General features: G+C 34.7%; 1 protein-coding gene across 2 annotated transcripts; it reads left to right on the top strand.

Moving 5' to 3' along the window:
* Positions 1-7,318: 7,318 nt before the first annotated feature.
* Positions 7,319-26,209, top strand: LOC148604360 (von Willebrand factor A domain-containing protein 2-like). 2 transcript variants are annotated; one of them, XM_088549200.1, is made up of 5 exons: positions 7,319-7,494; positions 23,102-23,629; positions 23,966-24,055; positions 24,794-24,875; positions 25,986-26,209. In XM_088549200.1, exons 1-5 carry the CDS (start codon positions 7,422-7,424, stop codon positions 26,065-26,067), a joined length of 855 nt encoding a protein of 284 aa, XP_088405326.1. In that variant the 5' UTR covers positions 7,319-7,421; the 3' UTR covers positions 26,068-26,209. The 2 variants fall into 2 exon arrangements, with proteins under 2 accessions (XP_088405326.1, XP_088405327.1); XM_088549201.1 differs by lacking the exon at positions 24,794-24,875 and having other exon boundaries at positions 25,986-26,208.
* The last annotated feature ends 547 nt before the right edge of the window (positions 26,210-26,756 follow it).

The raw sequence follows: 26,756 nt of genomic DNA, 5'->3' as shown, positions 1-26,756 counted from the left end.
TAAAACTCATAGAAAATTTATCCAAAGTATAATCTATTTAAAAAATAATTTAATTAAAGGATATATTTAATATTGACTAAAATATGAAAAAAATACTTTTAATGAAATTAAAGTCTTCTATAAAAGAACTGTAGTGAATTAGCAAAAAAAATAAAATAAAAATATGATTATATAAAAAGAATATTAAATAAGAATCATGAAATAAAAATTTGAGCAAGTTATATGATTATATCAAAATAAATATAAATAAATAAAACCACATAGATTTAGTTCATCAAAAATTAAAAATTAAGAGCCTAAGAACGTAATACAGAATACAGAATACTGCAGCCAAGATTATAAGGCAAACTAAAATATACGACCACACAACACCTGTTCTTCATTGGCTTCCATTGGATTATCGCATTCAGTGCGAAATTCTCTTGTATGTGTTTAAATGTCTGCATCAGCTTGCTCCAGGATACCTAACAGAACTTATTATTGCATACAGCCCAGCTAAAGTCCTGCGATCAGAATCTGCAAATCTATTAACTGTACCTTCCACCAAGATTAAGACCTACGGCAAACGCAGATTTGACAAGGCGGCACCAACACTGTGGAACGAGCTCAGAAAAAAACTTGAATGCTTTAAACGAGATTCAAAAACTCACTTTTCGGTCAATCTTATATTGTGTAATGCACTGTACTTTTTTCATCTGAATTGCTGTGATGAATTGTATTAGTTTTGTGTGTAAATACTCAGGGTTTCGTTTATGTGCATATGGTTTTACTTATTGTGTTTTTAAGGGGTGTTTTTAATATGCTTATATCATCTCATATTGTGGAATTAAATTTTAATCATTGTATGCATTGCTGTTGATCATTAATTCTTTATATACATGTATTTGTTATGAGTTTCTTTAATGTTTAATTTTGTTTTAATGTGTAAAAGTTTTTATATTTATGTGATGATATTTAGCATGATTTACAGTATTTTTTACATAAGGTGCTGTGGATATGTGTTATATTATATTTTCGTTTTTTTTTAAATCCCAGAAAATGAGAACACGTTAGCCTTCCACTAATTCCAAATAATGATAAGGCCTTGAAATAAACAATTTTTGTTAGATTGCATTTGTAGTAAATTTAATCATTTAATTTTATAATGTCACAACATTTCTGCTATTGATTCTCACCAGTTCCATACCTCACTTGTTTTATATGATGATACAGCAGTGGGTATTTCTGACTTTGACGATTATCCAACCAAAGCATCTCTGCTGAGAACAAGAAAGAGTATTTCATACCGCGGCGGTGGAGGAAGTGCAGATACATTCAACGCTCTACACTATGCCCATTCGATGTTTACTGTACAGCATGGAAGTAGAACCCGTGCCGATAAGATAGTAATTATTTTAACAGACAGCGATTTTAATGATCCCATCGGAGCTCGCAACGCTGGCAAAAATTAATGCGCAAACAATGTCACAGTATATGGAGTGGGTATTGGAAATATTAAACCAGATATTTATTATTTCTTAATTGGAGGAAGAAGGGATGACATATTTGCTGTATCTGCTTACAAGTATTTTTCAACCTTATATATTAAACTACCTTTAAAACAATGGAAACATGATATAAAAATATAAAGGATTTTAACATAAATGAAATAACCTATTAGGAATGACCCTCCAATGATACATTGGTATTTCATTATTTTTTATTTTTACGAAATTCTTATAATTTTAAACCATGAGTGATGTTTAATGGAAAAGAAAAATAAATATGATGCATCTATGTATAGAATTACACATTTTATTATTGGTTATTACCTAATTTAACTTAATTTCGGAAAAGGGACTCCATGTTAATTGTAAAGTGATCGAAAAGGGACTTTGAAACTAAAGGAGCTAATGAATGGATACTTCTCGATTGAAAAATACCATTTCAATAAGCTGTATCCCAGATAATTGTCCAAATCTAACAATACTGAAGTTTGAGGAAGGTCCTCTGTTACATCAGCAAGATCAACTCGTCAGTGAGCAAGATCCAAGAGTAGCCAATGGAACCAAGATCAAAGGAATGTAATTCAGGGACAAAGACCTGACATGGAAAACAGACAAACACAACAATGAACATAAATTAACTAAAATAATACAAACAAAGTAACAAAAGTAAATAAGAAACTCGGACTCCACTAAAAACTGGGAGCATGGCCCAGGTGCACGTGAACGTGTTTGCATTGTCCAGAAAACTAATCCATTTACTGAAATCAATAATTGAATTATGCACACGTTTATAAATATATATTAACATATGTGTTACTAAATATCTACTGATATTAATAAATGGGGAACAAATTCCACAATGACTTGCCACAAACATAAGACATTCCATATACATATTCTTCCTTGAAGGTGTACTTGCATGTATGTGTTGTGTCATGTTAATAATTTTAAAATGGCAGGGGCCATAAACTTAAAAAAAAAGCAAATAGGAGAAATCATTAATTAGTAGTTAGTAAAAACATATAAAAATTTCATAACAATTGATCAACCATAACCATAAAGTCATCGCACGAAAATCAAGTGAATATGGACGACGACGACACGGACGCCGCCGACGATGACGTCGCCGTCAGCACCATTTTTTCAACCTTAGGACCAAATTAGTAGTATATGATTTGCTAAGAATTTACATCTATAAGGTCTTTGTTTTTACATTAGTCCTAGTTAAACAGTTCTCTAGCAAAGGAGAATAAAACTGCATAATGGAAAAATTTCCCGCTTACAGTCATGTGCTCAACGAAAAACATTCGAAATTCTAATGAAACAAAAATACAATGTAAAGGACTTCCATCGGATAATCCTTTTTTGGAATTCGGCATTTGAGATATTTTTAATTTGTTTTTACCACCTCCGTCAAAACAAAAATTACTCATGCGCCGAAATCCAAAAGAGATTAGGCTGTGGAAGAGTAATCAAGGGAACCAAGGTTATGGCGGTAATCAAAAGAATGTAATCCAGGGACAAAGACCAGACATGGAAAACAGACATACACAACAAAGAACATAAAGTAACTAAAATCATACATACAAACTAAGAAAAGTAAATGAGCAACTCGGACTCCACTAAAAACTGGGAGCATGGACCAGGTGCACCGGTAGGGTAAGCGTCCTCTGCTTTTCTAGAAACACCCGCCGAGTTGCTCATAAAAAGTCAAGTCCGGGGTAGACAAACGAGGGAAGGAAAACTATGACCCGTTCAATAAATCAGTTCTCATGGTGCTGATGGATACACCATAACGATCCACGAGTTCATGATAACGACCATAAAACTTCTGTAGTGATGACTTCAATCTTGTTGCAACATAGACTTAGTCTATTACATGTCTAGTCCTTGCATATTTGGTTTTCATTGCATCTTTCTGACTTATATCATTTCAAAAATATCAAATGAAAATAAAAATCCCTACCTACCGATCATATAAAATTATAGAATAGCGCTCGGAAACATAACATTATTTTTTTTTTGGCCTTGAAAATTTCTCATCAATTGACTGGCATGCACAAATATATGTCTTACATGCACTGGGAAGTGTTGATTTAATCCCAAAAAGTATTTTGCTGGGTCGAAGATTCAGCAAATGCTGCTGTAAGCTATACAACGCTGTATATAGCGTGCATATTACAAATCGAATCACTAGGTCACCTCTCCGATCGACATTAAATCACGTCATAATGCATTAACTTAATGAATTTAATGAATGAGCGTGGTCACATGACAATTAATTTTCCCCGAATACACATTGATCCACATTCACGGGTTTGACTATGCCCGGGGACTGTGTATACGCTTTGATGCTTTACACCGTCCGTGAGAGAACCCAAACAATAGCCAAGGACATTAAGAAACACCCTAGTCCGTCATGTATTACACATATGAGTGCAAACTTGGTCTATCAGTATTGAGTATATATGTTAGCACGAAAACGAAAATTAAACCAAGCATACAAACAGTCACCTGATTGTTAGCGTCACTCGTGTGCAAATGATTGGCTGTGTTACGAAAGATTTTTTGGGGGATTTTAGTGGTTTATATTCACAAAGACAGTCGAATTATCTCCTAGAAGAAACGATGTTTTAGCTTTGTAATGAACGAAATGAAGTATTTAACGGATATACGGAAAGTGCTATCATTTTTAACTTTATTGTTATAGTGTTGTTTAATAAAAGTACTTTCGCAGTTGCTGTAACTATATACAAAGATGACCTTAAGAGATTAAACCATATTATCATATACAAACTCAATATTTACCCGAAAAATATTTCTGTTAAACAACATACTATAGTACATCGGACCCTGAGCAAAATGTGGACACAAAATGGGTGTACAAAAAAATGTTTTTATCCAGACATATATAATTAATTCTTTTTTTTAATTGTCTTTATCTGTATAAGTCATTACATTAATTGTTCGATAAAAGAACTGTGAATTGGATCTACACAAGATAATCCAACATGTAAATCGACATTTTTGGGGTCTAACCTATTGAGACTCACAAATCAGTATAATTTTCTTGGGTGTTTCCACGAAAGGCAACTATTGTGTACCTCTTGTACTAGATACCTTCACTTCATGAGTGTCAGTACAAATAATAATTAATTGCTGGGTAAACTAAGTGCACTATCAGAGCCATTTCTAACATATTTACTGATATATTTACATCTGTGAAAAATGAACTCCATAAATATTTCAATACTCGCCCAAGCGTAACTTGTAGGGTCCTCTTTCTGGCTCACGTCGGGAAGCTGCATTGTTGTTGCTAGACTATTACCGGATTATACTCACTTATATTTGATAAGTGCCGTTGCCAGAGCAGAACATGCATTTCCGAAACATCTGATGTATTTTTGTTGGAATTCATATTGTTAGTACTTTAGTTTTTTTGTGTCACGTCTTGTTTTCCTTCAGTTTTTATTTGTAATCTGTTTTATTCGTTCGCTACAATATTTGTGTAGATCGTTGTTATTACCTGTTTTCAAGTTTAGGCCATGTTTTTTTTACCTTGGAGTATTTGAATTATGCCAGTGCTGATGCTTCGGTATTTTTGCTGATTTATGCTACATGAAAGCTGGGATTAATCATTTGTGGTTTAAAAAAAAAATTCTGAAGGATTCTTATAAAATGCTTTTTCCTCCATGTAGCAGCATACTTTCGACTTTTCTACTCTTCATGCTACTATACTATGTGTGCTATTCACGTTTTTTGAAATACTGTAGTGTAGTATAGTGTGTTTTATTGTAGAAGTAGTTTTTATGGTTGATAAATCTGCTAGTGTAAGTCAAGGCGATTTAGCTAAATCAGTAAAATCATTTGCAAGATCACAAAATGTCTGAATATTGGATCTAATAAAATCAAAATATCAGTGGTTTTATATATTAATATAGCAGTGAATGTACATTCAGTGCAAAATTCTCGTAGGAAAAATAAATTTTGAATTTTTTTCAATCTCGGAGGTAAGAACGAAAAATAATTGTAAGGGAATCGTAGTAAAGAACGACATGAATAAAATTGCAAGTTTTTGAAAGGAACCGTCGAGTAATTACAAAAATAAACGCAAAAAACCGCAAACAATCTGAGGTGACTTGGAGTATAAACGCAGGCATGCTGTAGAATGCGATAAAATGGTACCCTTTAAACATTAAAAACAAAATATTTAAAAAAAAATTGTAAATGTTTACACAATAACTATAAGAGGCTATCTAAAGAGGCTTTTGATGTATAACTTATTTCTAAAGACACCTTGTAACCTTGTAACCTGTCGTGTCCCAAACCAATGTCTACATGAATCATTTACTGGGGTGGTAGTCGGACGATTATGTCTCATCTAAATAAGAAGGTTAGACAGATAAAATCAGGCAATCATTATAAATATCGGCTAAAACAAATGCTTTTTACAACATGATGACTATGATAAAAAGAGTGGTGCTGAAAGTGTAAATTTACATTTAAAATAATTGTGTATAAACAGTTAGCATTGGTAGCTATTATAACTTTACATTTACATAAACAGTTAGAATGGGTAGGGTATTAAATCTCTATGATTTTTTTGTACTTTGAAGGTAAAAGAGAACGATTAGGAAAAGATAAACAACAAAATAAAAACAAAAAAGCAATCAACTGCAACAAGAAGAAAAAAACAACAAAATAAGCTTTCTAGAAAAGCAGGGGACGCTTACCACACCGGTGCACCTGGTCCATGCTCCCAGTTTTTAGTGGAGTCCGAGTTGCTCATTTGCTTATGTTACTTTGTACGTATGATTTTAGTTACTTTATGTTCTTTGTTGTGTATGTCTGTTTTCCATGTCTGGTCTTTGTCCCTGGATTGCATTCTTTTGATTACCGCTATAACCTTGATTCCCTTAATTACTCTTTGAAATGTGGAACGTCAGAAAAGTAGTCCAGAAATAGTTAGTCTTTGAAATGTGGAACGTCAGAAAAATAGTCCAACCATTATACAAAGTTTCTTTTTCAATTTAACACACTTTTTGCAAGGCTTTGATGGTTAAACATTTTTCATATTTATGGTTCAAAACCTAAAACGTTTTGGTAGTATTTCACAAAGGAAACTGAAAACAAACGATAGTGATTCAATGATTAAAACGTACACATACATTATCAACCCTCATAGGGCATTAAATGGTATGTTAATGAATCTATAATCATGATCTGATATACTATTGGTCCAGCAAAAATTCGCAATATAGCGGACAAGGGGTTTCCGGTAGCTGAATGGTCTCCAAATTTTGGCACTATAATGACGTCACAACGGACTTAAGAGAAAATGGTTCAAGATTTCATCGAACCAAGCAGCTCCACGGCAAATTTGAGGAATGGCATTATGCTTCTTCGGAATTGTTAGATTTCACTTGTCTCATATTAATCGTTAGCTTTAGTCAAATCAAAGTCGCATGTACCATGTAAAGTAGGCCAACAGTTTAAAGAAATCGGCACATTTGTGATAAAAATGGTTTATCCAAAGATAATGTCAATTTCTTTATCAAAATTAAAACCTTTTAATCTTGTTGTGATTTAATTTTCAATGCACATACCCCCTCCTTTGTCTGGTGTGATATAAGCTGTTTGATAATTATACCAGGAAGATACCCTTCAATCAAATTAAGGACCTTTCAATATTTATTATAATGAACGAGCCAATAGAATATTGCACACATTCAATGGTTGTCAATTACTCAAAATACAGAAAGCATTATACATACCAACGAGTTGACAAATATCTACATTACCGTTAAAGTTAAAGGCTGGCCAAATGATAACGTTCAAAATTTTAGACTCGTGAATCGATAATTCATTGGCTTATTTTTGATTTTTCTTATCACGAATGCTAGACACATATATTTTAAATCTGTGCAGTAGGTCATGATGAAAGGCAGAATTATTTCATGGATTCAAATATTAACAAATGTTATCTACGTTTTGAGTATTCAAAAAGGTAAAGTCACTTTTACATACCTAATTTTCTCATGCCTTTTATAACAATAGTTACGTAAACAAAGTTTAATTTCTGAGAGAAAAATGAAAAAAAGCTATAAGTATTGATAGTACTGATAAAATCAAAGCTCGTGTACTTCAGCAGGAGATCCATAGATTTGGAAAGAGGGGATAGGTATAGTGGCTTCAGAAAAAGGACATTCCTTATTTTCCCAAATTTTGCACGAAATGTTCAAAATTTCCAGATTAAATGGAGAGGGGTACCGACTCCCTTTCTATATCCACCACTGCTTTAGAGTAACCCAAATTCCTATATACTAATGTTATCTATTTTAATTCTTATACAGTATTAAACACGTATACAATAGTAGCTTTAATTCTTAAGTCAAGAGAAACACTTTACATATCGTCATGTTAACTTTTAAAAGTTTAAACCATACCAAATACAAAATAATTTATCACGATTCAGTCAACAACATAACAAAGGATGGAAAGTGTTAATTTCAATGCCATTGTATTTATATAAAATAAGTGCAAAAACTTGTTTTCTTTTGAAAAATCAAATCCCTTAATATCATTTTTCATAAGTTTTTACAAATGACTAATTTAGCAAAGTATTTGATAGTTTCATTACTAAAAATATAACAATAATCCGGGTGTTATGTTGAATGCGAGGAATGTTCAAAATGATCAATTTTCTTATATATGATTTTAATAAATTTCAGAAAAGATTAACAAAGCAGAAAAGAAGCAAATTGGTGCAGCGTCTTTACAAACACATTTTATACTTTGACTAGCCCTGTGCATGCTCGGGTGTCAAACGAATAGGCCTGCAGCAGCGCTAAGCTTGTCGTAAAAGGCGACTAAATAGTGCTCAGAACCCCAGTCGGGGCTAGGGTGCTCTGCCCAGAGAGCAACTGAGTTGTATGCCCCAGGTGGTGGAATGGGGTACCCCTAAGGTGTTACATACTGGGGTTGTCAGGATATAATATGGAAAACCTTACCGAAAACCATAGTGTTGGGAAAGATGCCACGTTCCTCGCATGTTAAAGAACCCTGCTGTGCTATTCGATAGGAGTAGGAACTTTTGTGCTCTGCCACAGGAGGCTAAATTGCCCGACCCTACCCATCCCTCCTTTTTTCTAGTGGCAATCAAAATTTGTCAACCCTATAATCCTTGTGTCCCCTCCCATTTTTCATTTCATCATCATTTCATGTTCATTTTGTCATCCATTTCATTTTCATCGCCTGAATATAGCTGCAATATTGTTGCTCGGGCGTTAAACCCCAACAATCAATCAATCATCACATACTTTGACTAGCACGTGCTTGAATAGAATTTTAGGAACTGTATACTGTTCCCCCGTTCCTTTGTCGTCTCTAGTTTAAACATATTTTATTTGCTCAAAACAAAATGGATTGGACAAAAGTAAATCATACTTATTTAGTCCTTTCCTAAATACAATATACATATACAGAATACATATAGAATAAGAGAGCATGCTTTAACGATATATATATACAATACTGTAATGAGTGTAACTAAAAGTCAACTGGAGAGAAAATTAGTGTGGGGAAAGGGAAGTGATGATGACGATCTACAAAAAAAAATATCAACTGGATTCACAAATCATACAACCCTTTTATATACTGAAAACCTGCTGAAACATACAAATGTTTTCTTCATATGTTAATTCAGGGCTTCCAGATAGTAAAATGCTAGCGTTAAGTGGATAAGTATCACAGAGCCAGCTTAAATTATTAACCGAAGTTTGTCTTTGGGCTATATATATAGGATAATGAAAGAGGTAGTGGTCATCATCTTCCATGTTAGTACCACATCTATATAGCGGATCTGTAATGACATTTACTCGGTGCAGGCCTAATTCAGAAACGATGCAGAATATCTTAGTTGGGTTATCAGTATGTTTAGCTTTCTAGGCCCGTATGAAAAATATTTTGGTACAATGGATCGGTCCTTATTCCTAGTTAAAACCGACTTAAATTTGGATACTGAATCAATCTTTCTATTTGTATTGTCGAGATTGTTCCATTCCTTAATAGTAACTGGAAGGAAGGATTCACTCGTAACAGACAATCTACAATACGGCAATAAAATATCATCCCCGTTTCGCGATAGTTGGAAATAGATTGTACCTTAAGTGGAACAAGATTACACAAATATTAAGGGGCATGCTTTTGTTGTATATTACAGAGCATTTGTAATTTTCTACGTTTTCGACGTTCTTGTAGTGTCACCCATTTCACTTCTTTATATATGTTTTCAATTTTTGTAAGCACCGGCAATCCAGTTATAATTCTTGCCGCCTCCGTTTGGATTTGCTTTAATTTTCCAATGAGTGAAGCATTACAATTGTTCCACACTTCAGGGGCATATTCTAATTATGGTCGAATATAAGATAAATATAGTTTTTCTAAAATGTTACGATTCAGTTGAAATTTTAATTTTCGTAATACGTTAAGATGCTTTTTTGCGCTAGCTATTATATTTTCAATATGCAAGGAATCAGCCTTTTTAAATATTGCTATCACATTAGCCATCTTCCAACAAGATGGTTTGTTTGTTTGTTTGTTGGGGTTTAACGTCCGAGCAGCAATATTTCAGCTATATTCAGACGATGAACATGAAATTGATGATAAAAGGAACATGAAATGATGATGAAATGAAAAAGGGATGGGACACAAGGACAATGGGGTCGACAAATTTTGATGGCCACTGGAAATAGGGAGAGGTGGGTAGGGTCGGGCAATTTAGCCTCCTGTGGCGGAGCCCTATGGTTCCTACTCCGGGAGAATACCACAGTAGGGTTCTTTAACGTGCGAGGAACGTGGCATCTTTCCCAACACGGTGCACCACTATGGTTTGCGGTCAGGTTTTCCGTATTATAGCCTGACAACCCCAGCATGTAACACGCCAGGGGTACCCCATTCCACCACCTGGGGCACACATCCCAATTGCTCTGTGGGCAAAGCGCCCTAGCCCCCGACTAGTGTTCTGAGCACTATTTAGTCGCCTTTTACGTCAAGCTTAGCGCTGCTGCAGGCCTATTCTTTTCACACCCGGACCTGCACGGGGCTCCAAGATGGAAATCTGCAGAACTCCAATGATTGGTTAAAAATGATTTTCAATGAGATCGCAATTTTTTCAGGACATAGTAAAAGCATTTTGTGGCTAATGGTATCGGGACCCAATTCTTTATTCGGTTGTAGAATTTGAATAATATCAATAATTTCTTGCTCTTCAATCCTGATACCAAAACATGATTACTTGTTCTACTGACAAAGTCTGGCAACTTATGATTTTCGTCATTCAATTTTGAAATAGAACAAAAATATTTATTCAGAAGCGTACATTTCTCTTCATCTCAATATGCCATTTCACTTAGATTGCTTTCATTTATTATATTATGTAATGGGGGTATGTTATTAGTAGCTTTACCTGATGTCAGTAGCATTTGCATTATTTTCCAATAGGGTTTGGAGTTTCCTGCATTTTCCAAAATAAAATTGTCAAGATTACTTTCAAATTGCTCTTTTGCTATTTTCTTTTAGTTATTAACTTTGTTTCTCTGTCGCTTGTAACTTAACACATCTTTTTCTAACTTTGATTTAATTGCCTTCCTTCGTAAACGGTCGGGTACTCGTATTTCTCGTCTTAAGTCCTTGTTAAACCAGGGTCTGTCATTTTTCCGAACTGTTACAACTTTTGTTGGAATACACTCCCTCGCGACGGAGAGAAAAATATCATTAAATACACGACACATGTCATCAACATCTACTTCGTCTCTGAGGAGTGCATTCCAATCTAAATCATCCTGAGTCCTTATCGGACATTCTATAAAAACAACAGCCGCTTTGTGGTCACTAATATCTCGAGATATATCTAATACATCAGAAAAACTATAATTCACTTTATCGCTCAGTATAATTGGGTTAAGTAAAGTACCACTCGCTGCCATTACAAGCATTGGTTTACGTATAATATTGTTCAAGTTGAACATATTAATTATATCAACAAGCTTGTTATTATTGGACACCAGAATTCAAATTTGTTTCGTATACTTCTAATATTAATGTTGCATAATGTAATGGATTTATCGTGAATGTTGGAAAAGGAGTTGTTGATGACAGGCCCTGGTTTAGGTTCAATATTACTCATCAATAAAATATAATGGAGAACAAAAAGCAGAAAAAAGCTATGTCAATGTTCGGGTTTACTGACTGAAGAACGGATAGACCTAATGAGAGTAACGTGCACTGTAAGTTTGTCATAAAAATACTATTGTATGATAAATTTGAGGGTGCCGAATGTACAAAAGCTATTTTTCTGTTGTTAAAGAGACATATGGCTGCTCTATAGCTAACAAGATCACTACCTGCCATTTATAAAAAAAGGAGAGGGTGAACATGTGAGCCATATGAGCCAGGTCTGCTGATCTTATAAAAAGATGTTTTACGTGTGTTAAATAATCGCCACCACAACAAAATCGAAAGAGGTAATTGAGGATAAAAAGGAAAATAACAAAAGAAAACATACTGTTACATGTATTAAAAAACATCGAGGATATGATTTTTGAAATTGCTAACTGCATTGTGTACTTGGGATTTACAATTTTTATAGTAAAATGAAATGTGCTTTGTATTAATTTCAATATTCTATAATAAAATAGAAGAGCAAAAAAGAAAACTATAATAATAATAACAACAACAAAGCTGAAGTTATTGCATTGCGCTGTGCATGTACATACTCAATGAAGTTCCCTTTCAGAATTTAAACTCTTAAATTAAGGCTTAATCAGGGTTCAAATAGTAAACAACAGCAAAGTAATGGTACTTTTGAAATAAAAAGAATTAAAGTAATAGGATCAATTAAATACATTTGTAAAAAAAATATATATATATAAATAGATAACTTTATATAAATTATTGCTTGTATACTAGAAGTGTCAATTACATGTGTTTAATAGCGTGGCTTGCATATCTAATTATTCGATACTTATATGGGTAACCATTTGATTTAAAAGGAATTATAAGACACTTTTAAACTATGTGTATGTGGAAATGAGAAAAAAAGGGGGATGGCATACAAAATTTGCAAGTATTAAGATAGGACACGAATTCTCCTTACTCGATCATGCATGTCTAATACAAATTTTAATTCAACATTTATCTGTAATTAACACCATTAAGGGGAAAAAAATCATTTTTTTGTAATTGATTTGTTTTGTTTGTTTGTTGGGGTTTAACGCCCGAGCAGCAATATTTCAGCTATATTCAGGCGATGAACATGAAGTGGATGATAAAATGAACATGAAATGATGATGAAATGAAAAATGGGATGGGACACAAGGACAATGGGGTCGACAAATTCTGATGGCCACTGGAAATACGGAGAGGTGGGTAGGGTCGGGCAATTTAGCCTCCTGTGGCGGAGCCCTATGGTTCCTACTTCGGGAGAATACCACAGCAGGGTTCTTTAACGTGCGAGGAACGTGGCATCTTTCCCGACACGGTGCACCACTATGGTGTGCGGTCAGGTTTTCCGTATTATAGCCTGACAACCCCTGCATGTAACACGCCAGGGGTACCCCATTCCACCACCTGGGGCACACATCCCAGTTGCTCTGTGGGCAGAGCGCCCTAGCCCCCAGCTAGTGTTCTGAACACTATTTAGTCGCCATTTACGACAAGCTTAGCGCTGCTGCAGGCCTATTCTTTCAACACCCGGACCTGCATGGAGCTTTTGTAATTGAAGCCTACTAATTGGCTGAAGGGGATTTTCAAACAATACGACAAAAGTGATAACTTTTCATTCCGTATTGTCAAATTTCCTTTCCTTTAGATTTCTGCTAGAATCTTAGTTCCCTTGATTACTCATATATCAGACAATTGAATGATAAATATATTGTATAAAACATTAATCGATTGACCGTAGGTACATCTTTTGTCCAGAACGAGTGAGTGTGTGCCTCTATGAAAATAACGTAGTATTGCCTAAAAGTAAAATTCTGACTATGACACAAAATTTCCATAAATTTCTTATATGTGATATTCTAATCCATAGAATATAACATAGCTAAATGTATTTTTGAAGAGGTGAGGTTGGAACCAATAATCTAAGATTTATTTTATAATTTACACGTGGTCACATATCAGTACACCTGTAATAGTTAACAGTAGACTCAAAAGACTCAAAAGCAATTTCATGGCCAGTTGACAACACGTGAACGGAGTCTTTTAATTTGCTCCTGAAATGTTAATTAAGTATGTTTAAATGTGCAGTTATTAATATATTTCGAAAAACCTCAATGCTTTGAGTCAGATATTACACCATAGTAGCAGCTAGTACCACAATGGTCCTGACTTGATACTAGCATTTCAAATGGTGGGTTAAATCTACAGCGCGCTAAACCTCCCTCTTGTATTGCACCAAGGACTGATATCTAAAAAAAACCAATTTTGTAAAAGACATTTTGAGTCGTACTCCTCATACTCCTCATTCAGGAATCTGTTATGCAGATATTTTTGGCGTTCGATGAAAACTGAGTAGTTAGTAATTGCTCTAGCGTAGTGAATTAATTGTGAAATATTCACAACATATGCAGGAGATGAAGGGATATTGCTGCACAGATAAGGAAAACATGATAGTAAAATCCAAGTCGTCTCTTTTATCATAAATCTTAGTGCTGAGATGACCACTGTTGTCATATTCGAGATGTAGGTCCAAAAAGACAGAACAAGCTGTTTCTGTAGTCTTTTTTATCTCGAGCTCTGGTGGATATATTGACGGTAACAATATATCAAAAGAAGGGGTGTTGACGGACAATACATTATCAATATATGTATTTAAAGTTAAAAGATTTAGCATCTTTTAATTTTTATTCTTTACGAAATTCTATAAAAATGAATATGAAAACAAATCAGCTAGGAGAGGAGCACAGTTATAGCCCATTGGAATGCCAACTTGTTGTTGAAAAATAGCTCCTCCAAAGGTGACAAATATGTTATCAATGAGGAAGCCGTGCATTTTGCATACCACCTTTTCTGTGTAGCACACTTTGCCATTCTGCGATGTCTTAGAAAAATATGTGGATTTCTAACCAAGAACAACATATTTTTTTTGAACGACAGAGTAGGTAGTTGTAGTATTACATAAAGCTTGCTGTCCTTCACTGCGGACAATATCTTTGAAAGATGGATTGACATCGCCTTCGTTGAACAGGATGAAGATACTGCTATATGCTTGTCTTTGTATGGATTCTTATATCATATATCAAGTAGTACGTGGGCTTAGATAATCCCCGTGCACCCCAACCAAAATATGATTTTCATGTACCCTTATACCTCCCATGTACAAACCTTTTTGACCCGTGCAGGTCCGGGTGTCAAAAGAATAGAGCTGTAGAAGCGCTAAGCTTGTCGTAAAAGGCGACTTAATAGTGCTCAGAACCCTAGTCGGGGGCTAGGGCGCTCTGCCCACAGAGCAACTGGGATGTGTGCCCCAGGTGGTGAAATGGGGTACCCCTGGCGTGTTACATGCTGGGGTTGTCAGGCTATAATACGGAAGACCTAACCGCAAACCATAGTGGTGCACCGTGTTTGGAAAGATGCCACGTTAAAGAACCCCGCCCCGTGTAGGTCCGGATGTTAAAGAATAGGCATGCAGCAGCGCTAAGCTTGTCGTAAAAGGCGACTAAATAGTGCTCAGAACCCTAGCCGGGGGCTAGGGCGCTCTGCCCACAGAGCTACTGGGATGTGTGCCCCAGGTGGTGGAATGGGGTACCCCTGGCGTGTTACATGCTGGGGTTGTCAGGCTATAATACGGAAAACCTGACCGCAAACCATAGATGTGCACCGTGTTGGGAAAGATGCCACGTTCCTCGCACGTTAAAGAACCCTACTGTGGTATACTCCCGGAGTAGGAACCATAGGGCTCCGCCACAGGAGGCTAAATTGCCCGACCCTACCCACCTCTCCCTATTTCCAGTGGCAATCAAAATTTATTATTTATTATTCACCAATCACAATACAATAGCAACGTACAAACAATAAGAAGAGAGGAAGAGTCAGAAGACTCCTTTCTTGATGGCGAACCCTCGTGAACTTGAATCTCTAAGTTCTCTCTAAGTTCTCTCTTAGTTCTCTTTTTAATAAGTTCTCTAAACAATGCCCTATCTCCCTATATATACTAAATATTCTGTAAAACAACTATGTGTTGGTCAAACCCCCTGTTCATGTCTATGTTATGATTAATTTATTATGTTTATTTCCCCACTTTTAATGTGTCATTTATATATAAATAACACCCTCTTAATTGTATTTGAACCTGTAAGACTACATTTTTCCTCGTGTACCCTTGTCATCTTAATGGCTGTTTTTTTGTTTGTGCACACAGGTATCTCATATGTACATGCAGCGCCTTTTTTTATTTATACAAGTATGTTGTTATAATTTGTTTTATTATCTGTTGTCCAGATTGTCTCAAAATGTCCATACACTCTCCTCCCTTTCTCAAAGACTAACATTATTTAATCAAAAATGTCTGACTACTGTCTTATCACACTGCTACACTGTTTAAATATGCAAAAACATTTTTGAAGTAGGGTACTTGAAAAAAAAAATGCCTATTACAGGTGAAATGGAAGAAAATATAAAATTCCCCAAATTCCTCTTTTTATGAAAAACTCATAATTGTCATATTGAAAATGAAAAATACTCGCCTGAAATGAGCAGATATGTTGAATACATCGATAATTAAAACACTAGTACCCAATCTGTTTTTACATCGATTATAAGCTAAAACTAACATTTGGGTTCATGGTGAGGTACTATTTTCATGGGTAGGGGTGGTAATTTTTCACTTTATTGGACTTGGGAAAGTTAAAATATTTATTACTCGGGCTCGTTAGGAAGCTAAGACACTATATTAATGTACCGTATCAAACAAGTTTGTTTAAATTTTGGTATTCCGAAAACAAAATGACAATGATGGGTAAAACTGAAGAATGGTATTTAAATATAAAAAAGCTTGTTTGAAGTACGGTATCTAAAATAAAAATGCCAATTACAGGTGAAATGAAAGAAAATATGAAATTCCGAAATCCCCTTTTTATGAAAAACTCATTATTGCCACACTGAAACTGAAAAATAGGCTCCTGAAATGAGCAGGTATCTTAGACACATCGATGATTAAAACAATGCTACTCCACATGTCTATTGTTCAACGTATACATGCCAAGAATTAACATTTTAGTTCATGTTGAGGTATTTTTTTCATGGGTAGGGGTGGCAATTTTGCACCTAACTTGATTAAGAAAAAATCAATTATTTATTGTTTGGGCACATTTGGAAGTTGTGACACTATATAAATGTACCGTATCACACAAAAGCTTGTTTAAATTATGTTGGTTGGAAATAAATGACAATAACGAGTAAAACAGAAGAAAGTCTGAAATTCTGAAAATTTCCATTTTTTCGATTTTAAGTAATTGTCACCTCAAAAGGAAAATCTAAGCGTCTGAATTGTTTGGATATGTTGGGTACATCATTATCTTAATCATGAATTACTTAAATATGAGTTTTTGTCAGTATACTGTGAATGAGAATTCTGTTTGATACTGAAACCAGTTTTCTAGGGGTAGGGGTAATAATTTTAAAATTTCAAATAAATTCTTTCTTAAAAATTAGATTTTGATGGTTATTTATGTAAAATCGCCAAATCATCATCATAACCCCAGAAGTATTAATTGTGATAATACTAAACAGAAAATACCAAATAAGTCTTTTTTTACTGAAACATACATACTCTAGGGTTTTGACATTGAAAAACATGTCAATTTAAGCAATTTTTTTCGGTGGGGATGGGGTACATTTTTCATTTCACCCCAAACCCTAAGTGTTACTGCAACATTTCTGAATTTATTTAGTTTGTTCACACATGCTGTCCCAGGAAGGCTTAGACGCTCAAACCAAGGCTTATACTGAAAAAAAGAATATTCTTTGGCGACAAATTGATTCGGTAGTGGGAGGTATAAAGATATCTAAAAATCACCATGATGTTGATGAATGGGGAGGGGTGGGTGCATGGTGGACCCTCCCAGCCCATGGACTAAAGTGAGTGTTTGGCGTAACAGATTCATCGTCTTCAAATGAATAGTACTGAGAAAGACAACATTTTTTTTTACAATTCCAAGTGCATTGTAATTAATGAATATCAGACAATTTTACTTCCAATACGGTGACGCTAAACTTCTCAAATCTTGAGGCACAGAGCTCATTAGAGAAATTTGACCGGGACAAAAACTACATGTAATAAAACAAAAAAGGTACTATCCTGGTCTCGATTTCACAAAAAGTCGTAAGTGTAAAGTTGATCGTAAGTAATGACGTCATAAACTAAAATAGAATTGTGACGTCATTATTTACGATCAATTTCACACTTGCGACTTTTTGTGAAACCGACGCCCGGTAGAGCATCTTCTGTATCATGTATACTAAACCAAAAAAAAAAATGGAATCTCAGAGAACATGCGCATACGATGTTTATGTGCGTGATTTTGATATATTTCATGAGAGAACTTGTGCTTTGAAAACAAAACATCGTAAATCATTTTAATTGTAATAGATTAAAAACAAATAAAACATTATTTGATATATGATACTAATGATAAAGTTTTGTCGATGGATTTCAATAAATTCCTGTAAGATAACACTGTAACAAGACTAAGTATACCAGTAAATAAGTGTTCATATGAAATATCTATATTCGAAACATCTAAACATATACGCATTGCATTCATGGTAAAACGCAAGAGTTGTCGGACTTGATAAGAATACTAAAGTGTTGGATACCATACTTTACAAGTCCATTTAGGTTCTGTTTACGTTCTTGTATATTTGTAATAGTAGGGAATAAGACAAATAGTTAATAATCATGAACTTCTTGCTGAAAAGTACTTTAAAAAAAGGTCCAACAGCAATTCAGTCAAAATGACAAACATACGGGTCTGTTATTGTGACACACACGATTTGGAAATTTGCGAAAAAAAAAAAACACTTAAGAGAACTCTGCTTTTCTAAGTGTTTTTTTATAATAAAATTTCGTTAAAATAAATTAAAAAAAAATAAATAATAAAAAAAACTTTCTACAATACAAATGGCGGCTCATGTCAAACAGATGGGTTTAGAATATCGATCTTGCAAAATTAAAAAAAGACAGACTAAACAAAAGCGTTTCTCATTAATATGAAGAAATTACATTTAGATTGCCATTTATTCAACTCTATTCACATTTAATCTTTATACAGAAGTAGCTAAAGGAACACAGTAAGATTCACCCTTATTTAAAAAAAAAAAACAGAATAGGGTTTAAAAGTATCATTGAATGATTTTGAATCTATATTTATGTTCCTGTTGTGATTTTGTAGTTTTTCATTTAATTGACATGATATCATTTCGTGTGGTTCATACCAAAAAGTGATGATTTTTGGGTTCAGATACGAAGTTGATCAGAATAAACTCTAATAAAGATTAGACGAGGATGTCCGGTATCATAAAAATATTTAAAGGTCGTTCAAAAATAAAATAAATTTATAATGTCTGAACAATAAATGTGGTGGACATTTTTGTTGTTCGAAACCAACCCCTGACCATTAATGTATACACAGCTTTACAACCGAGAATTACTAATGGAAATTGCAAATGATTACACTTGTTACAATTTATGGCGTGTTTACATACTAAAACTGCAAGCATCCTATTAATCTCATCATTAAAAAAAGAAAACAAAGCATTTTCTTAGTCGGAAAATGCGACAGAACTTTCTAATTATAGCAATTAATAATAATTAGCAATTAAAAAAAATGAAAACGTAAGCTTGTTAAAATGTTTTCAAACAGCCGAATAATATTTGTTCCGTTAATGCTATCGTGTATCATAACCTTTGGCATTAAGCATATTTATTAAGTAGATAGTAACGTATTCTGCAAGGTGTACTTATATCAATATAAAATTGATATCTACTTCATCATTTGTTTAGTGCAGCTTTTTGCCAATCAATATTGTTTACTAAGGTTCGTTCTCTGTTGCTGCACAAGTAACAAAAAGGAATTTTACTGCAATATGCGTGAGCCAGTTTGTTTGTTTGTTGGGGTTTAACGTCCGAGCAGCAATATTTTAGCTATATTCAGACGATGAACATGAAATGAAAAAAAAGGATGGGACACAAGGACAATAGGGTCGACAAATTTTGATTGCAACTAGAAAAAGGGGGGATGGGTAAGGTCGGGCAATTTAGCCTCCTGTGGCGGAGCGCAAAGGTTCCTACTCCTATCGAATACCACAGCAGGGTTCTTTAACGTGCAAGGAACGTGGCATCTTTCCCAACACGGTGCACTACTATGGTTTGCGGTCAGGTTTTCCGTATTATAGCCTGACCACCCCAGCATGTAACACGCCAGGGGTACCCCATTCAACCACCTAGGGCACACATCCCAGTTGCTCTGTGGGCATTTAGTCGCCTTATACGACAAGCTTAGCGCTGCTGCAGGCCTATTCTTTTAACACCCGGACCTGCACGGGGCGTGAGCCAGCGTTAAACACTTGATGGTTTAGTTTTGTTGAACTGTAAAACCTGTCTATACAGAGCCCTGAACAAAAATCTAAATCAAAACAAGTGCAAATGTGGTTCGGGTCAGACTGCACTATATTAATTTTATTGGTAATGTGAGCAAAATTCCTTTGATGTGTACTTGTTGATAATGCTTGGATCGGCAAACTGACTTGATACAAGAAATGATCGGGTCAGTTTGCAATAAGCATGCGCCAATTAACCGCCTAGGGATTCGCTTTTTTGGGGAGGCCAATGATATTAGATTTGCAACCAAAAAAAAAAAAAAAAAAAAAAAATAGGTAAAGAAACAATAATCTCACAAATTTCTTTAATATATATATATTAACCGTGATGCAGTCAATATAAAAAAAGTCCCGTGCGGGTTTGGGTCTCAAAAGAATATGCCTGCAGCACAGCTAAGGTTGTCGTAGAAGGCGACTAAATAGTGCTCAGAACCCTAGCCAGGGGCTAGGGCGCTCTGCCCATACAGCAACTGGGTAGTGTGTCCCAGATGGTGGAATGGGGTACCCCTGGCATGTTACATGCTGGGATTGTCAGGCTATAATACCTGGTCGCAAACCATAGTGGTGCAACGTGTTGGGAAACATCCCACGTTCTTCGCACTTAAAGAAGCCTTCTGTGGTATTCGATAAAAGTAGGAACCTTTGCGCTCCGCCACAGGAGGCTAAATTGCCCGACCCTACTCATCCCTTCCCTTTTCTAGTGGCAATGAAAATTTGTCGACCCTATTATCCTTGGGTCCCATCTTATTTTTTTTCATCATCATTTCATGTTCATTTTATCATCCATTTGATGTTCATCGCCTGAATATAGCTGAAATATTGCTGCTCGGGAGTTAAACCCCAATAATCAATCAATCAATCAATCATTATCAAAAAACAAAATTCCTTTATTCCTATAGTATTTGACCACTGTAGTGGTTGGCTCATTGATATTACTACCCCATGTTTTATAGTTAGGCACCTTGACAAAAATAATACACATTCGCAAGGTTTATTACTTTGATTCTTTAACTGGTATATTGGTATGGAGTAAGTATTGGATATAAAAGCAAGTAATTGATTTTTAATCAAACTTTTTTTTGTTTGGCTAAAGGAAACGTTAAATCTTCCCCGTAAGGACAGTTGTCTTTTGTTACTTCCGGGATATGATTATTTTTGATCGGTTGATCATTGGTTTCGTTGGATCGTTGGTCCAAATTCCATTGTAACGTCATTAAAAAATAGTCTAATTTATTTCATATGCTCAAAGAATACAACGTTTTAATACAGTAAAAAATGAAAAAAAGTAATTAAATAAGGGTAACAACAAAATAAATGAACACTAATCCGATTCATAATCAAGTTAAGTCCAAAATAAATATGGCAAAATAGGTATTAGAAAACCGGAGCAGCTCTGTATAAAAGAAGCTTGCAGTGTACATCATGCCAAAAGACAATTCTACTTTCTGCAATTCTCGATAGATTTACTTCTTGTTCTTATTAAACTGCCTTAAGTATAGGAATATCGTTAAATACTGGATATGGTGTGACATTCTATCTTTCTCTAAGTAGATTATTGACAAAGAGAGCAAGAAAGTAATCATGTTGGATTAAGTAGGCAATAAATTATCAGCATTAATAATATCATATGTAGGTATTACAAGTTAACAGTTGAACAGCATAATGTTACCGAAACTTACTCTTAGTGCACCGTTCACTAAACTATGCTTTTTGTATATATAATATATATATATAACGTCTCAGAATGTGACCACTTTATTCGCTACACTGCTCCATCGGATCAAATTGATACAGGGAAAATATGTAAACGTATAGAAAGGTCTGAAAAATTCCCAACGATGCAAATTTTTGGTCGTTCCCTCCGCGGGACTCGAACTCGTACCGCTGTGACATCTATGGCAACACCGCCTGCACAAAGTCCAGCGCCCTAGACCACTCGGCCAGTCGTTATGAATTTTTCAGACCTTTCTATACGTTAACATATCTTCCCTGTATCAATTTGATCCGATGGAGCAGTGTAGCGAATAGAGTGGTCACATTCTGAGACGTTGTATAATATTGATTTGTTGTGACATGCATCATTAATTTGATCCTCTATCCTACATAATAACATCTAAATGAACTGTCCCGTACTACCATACATCGTGTACTAAGTTACAGCCCTACATTAATCCTACGAGGAGGAATGACCCGGCCAGCGAAAGCTATATTTTAATATAGCCTCGCTGGCCGAGTGGACTAGGGCGCTGGACTTTGTGCAGGCGGTGTTGCCATAGATGTCACAGGAGTTCGAGTCCCGCGGAGGGAACGACCAAAAATTTGCATCGCAAATTTGACAGTTCTAACATCGTTGGGAATTTTTCAGATCTCTCTCTCTCTATATATATATATATATATCCCCCCAGCTGGCCGAGTGGTCTAGGGCGCTGGACTTAGTACAGGCGGTGTTGCCATATAGATATCACAGCGGTACGAGTTCGAGTCCCGCGGAGGGAACGACAAAAATTTGCTTCACAAATTTTACTGTTCCAACATCGTTGGGAATTTTTCAGACCCTTCTATAAGTTTACGTTATCTTCCCTGTATCAATTTGATCCGATGGAGCAGTGTAGTGAATAGAGTCGTCACATTCTGAGACGTTATATATACATATATAATTTATTTGGAGAGAATCTATTAAAACACAAATAGGTCAACAAATGTAGTAAATTAAGTTTTATTATCCAGCTTGAGGGTTAAGAGAGTGAATTCATGAAATTAAAAAAAAAAATGCCTTTTAAATCATTGTATGTTTTTTTGTTGTATTAATATAGATAAATTTAGTTGAATTATGATTCTCACAAAAAAAAAAAAAAAATAGATTTCTGATCAAGAACAAACAGGTCAATTATTGCCCGTTGTTCATTTTTAATTCAAAATATAGTGGTTGATTCATCAATTTTGATATTTTGCAGATATAGTTTTCATGGTAGATACATCCTATAGTGTTACTCAAGGAGACTTCAAAGAAGCAAAAAACTTTGTGTATGATGTATCAAAATATCTTCATATTGGACAGTATCGTGTTTCTGTTGTTTTATACAATGATACTGCTGTGAGCGAATTTGATTTTAACGCTTACCCAAATAGTACAACTTTGTTACAAGCAATCAAACACATATCTCACAGTAGAGGAAGAGGAAGTACAGACACTAAATATGCTCTTAGTTACTCAGAATCATTATTTACTGTACAGAAGGGAAGTAGGCAAACTGCCGAAAAGGTAATAGTTGTATTAACTGATGGTGATTTTAATGATCCAATTGGGGCGGAAAGTGCTGCCAAACGTCTACATGCAAACAATGTCACAATTTATGGAGTTGGTTTGGGAAACATTGGACCAGATATTTACCGTTTAACAGGAGGCAGAAGTGATGAAGTATTTTCTGTTTCCTCATACAAATATATTTGCAATTTGGTGCCTAAACTTGTGCCTAAATTAGGTAAGTAAAATAAATAGAAATGAATTCTAAAACATATTTTTAAGAATTTAACAGACGACGTAACCTGTATTGTTATACAAAATGACAGTTTCTTTACAGGTAATTGAGATGAGAGTGTTAATAGCTGAATTTCACACTCTATTATTACATACAATTTTTTATGTGTTTACAAGTACACTTGTATTACATTTACCTAAACTGAACTATTTAAGAATATTCTTGAAATGGTTATCAAATTGAAAAGAATTACCGGAAGAATAAATAGTTTATATCATGCTTTTTTATTAAAAAGATAATTTGACAAGATGATACGAAAATACAATTCTTCATTTCCAGATCCAACAGCAACAAGTAGAACACCTGACAACTGTCCAAATAATCACACTGTCAATGCCAAAACTCAGAAAAGTTCAGATAAACACATAGGTTAATGAATAATTTACAAGTTTATGTTTGAACAGTTATTGTAGATATCTCCATTGTTACAAAACATAACCCGATATCATTTAAAGTAGACAAACCAACAAACTTGAAGTAAACTCTGTTAAGAAGAATAACCCTAGATAATATTTTTCAAGATAAGGTATACTTACACGTATATAAATGAGCATATAGGAATATACATGCACTATCATTAGCATGTTGTAGAGGAAATCAATGAAAACACATTTGTTACAAAACAGCAAAACAAGATGTTGTTCTAACAACTAACGCATATACTGTAATAAATACTACTAAAATAAACACCTTTGCTTTACCACTAACACTGAAACAACTATATCCGTTTTGCTTTTAATATGAACAGGTAATTCATTTGTTACATTGATTGATTTGTTTGGTATCAGTTTAAGAGTAATCAAAGGAACCAAGGTTATAGCGGTAATCAAAAGAATGCAATCCAGGGACAGAGACCATATATGGAAAACAGACATACACAATAAAGAACATATAGTAACTAAATTCATATATACAAAGTAACAAAAGCAAATGAGCAATAAATTTTAAAATACATTTTAATTATTGCAAGTTTAGTGGAAGATATTTCGTTGCACTTTCGTTGTATTGAAATGTATATCCTATGGCTACTTAATTTAAAACAATTCTATAAGGCAGAAATCTTTACTTATATGCCCATAAATGTCTGATTTTAAATATTCTTCATAGGTGCTATCGCTGGCACGTCATCTGCAGTATGTTTCCTGTTATTTCTGTTACTTCTGCTTTTAATATTGAGAAAGAAATTAAGGTAAACAAATCAATAGACAAGAGATGGTGTTTTGAAAATAATTATAGGATTAGTGAATATTCAAAATATGATCACAAGTGCCGAGGAAGTCTAGAGTTAACGAGCGTGCGGAACTTGGTCCTAAAACGAGTTAAATCTTCATGCGCTCTTGGCACGAGTCATGTGCCGCCCAGTCCATAGTATGTCACGTCCACGCTGACGTTATCATTTGAAATATTCTACTGTTACTATAATGGATACGCTGATCAATATGGTTCACGTTAACTCATATGTATATTTCATGATACCTAGATAGGTGTTGAATAAGAACATCAATAAGCTTTAAAATATATTTCAATTTACAACAATTTCATGATACAAAATGTCAGTGTTTTAATGCCTTTGTAACATTTGCTTACTGCTTGATAATGTCTCTCTCTCTATTGCAGTTTTTCACGTTGTTTTTCACAAAACAATTTTTTGATTAGATTTTCAAACAATTTAAAAACTTGTACAAATATTACTACCTTTTCGTTTCCTTAATCTAATTTCTTCTATTTCGAATGTTTGTCCACAATTTATCTTCTCTTGCAGCATGATACTTGGTTAATAAGTCAATGTTGGTCATTAAAATGTTTTTCTGTCCTTATTTGACTTTTTAATTCACTTTGAAGAAGTGTCACCGTTCTGATAACGTGGATTTTATCACTTTTGTTGTCGGTGCCTTATAGAGCTTACTTGACGGTGTGTTTACCCTCATTGCAAACCTCTTGGTGATTTCTGTAAGTATTTACTATTTCTATTAAGGTTATACGATCATGCATTTGTTGCGTTTCACCACATGTTTCCATGATATTCGAGGACAATATGCTATGGTAGCCTTTCTATATAGTTGAGCTTCACGTCGCAAACGTCCTGAATTTGCCGTCGAAATATTAATTTCTTAACTCCTGCCAAGAAGTTAGGTAAATGAATATTTGAAATGATCAAATATTGACAAATTATGCCGCTTTAGAAACATATGCTTTAGTAATGAAGTATTTTTAATAAATTTTTATATCATGATTGTCTCCATTTGTAAGAAGATATTATTGAAAGCATAAACACTTTAAGATCTTCTCTTTATTTCAGAAATAGAAAAACTGCACCTGAAGACCAAGATAACGATGATTTGATTGTTGGTGTACCACCACAGAAAACATTTATGAAATGATTCTTTTAAGAAACTTTTTATTTGATTTAAACCTAATACATCAATAACTTTTGGTTAAGAAAACTTTCAGGTATATGAAAACACATCTATTTTAAGGTTAATTGCCCCGTGTAGGTCCGGGAGTGAAAAGAATAGGCCTGCAGCAGCGCTAAGATTGTCGTAAAAGGCGACTAAATAGTGCTCAGAACCCTAGCCGGGGGCTAGGGCGCTCTGCCCACAGAGCAACTGGGATGTGTGCCCCAGGTGGTGGAATGGGGTACCCCTGGAGTGTTACATGCTGGGGTTGTCAGGCTATAATACGGAAAACCTGACCGCAAACCATAGTGGTGCACCGTGTTGGGAGAGATGCCACGTTCTTCGCACGTTAAAGAAACCTACTGTGGTACTCTCCCGGAGTAGGAACCATAGTGCTCCGCCACTGGAGGCTAACCGACCCTACCCACCTCTCCCTATTTCCAGTGGCAATCAAAATTTGTCGACCCCATTGTCCTGGTGTCCCATCCCTTTTTCATTTCATCATCATTTCATGTTCATTTTGTCATCAATTTCATGTTCATCGTCTGAATATAGCTGAAATATTGCTGCTCGGACGTTAAACACCAACAAACAAACAAACATTTTTAAGGTTAATTGAAATCTGTTGATGGCTAAGGCTAAGATGTAAAAACGGTAAGAGCTCATTTAATTTC

This window comes from Perna viridis, chromosome 10, assembly GCF_037379345.1.
Source record: "Perna viridis isolate PV_CMFRI_1.1 ecotype Kerala chromosome 10, ASM3737934v1, whole genome shotgun sequence".
Classification (NCBI taxonomy): domain Eukaryota; kingdom Metazoa; phylum Mollusca; class Bivalvia; order Mytilida; family Mytilidae; genus Perna; species Perna viridis.
Note: the sequence above shows the minus strand (reverse complement) of the source record. Positions and strands in the feature narration are given on the sequence as shown.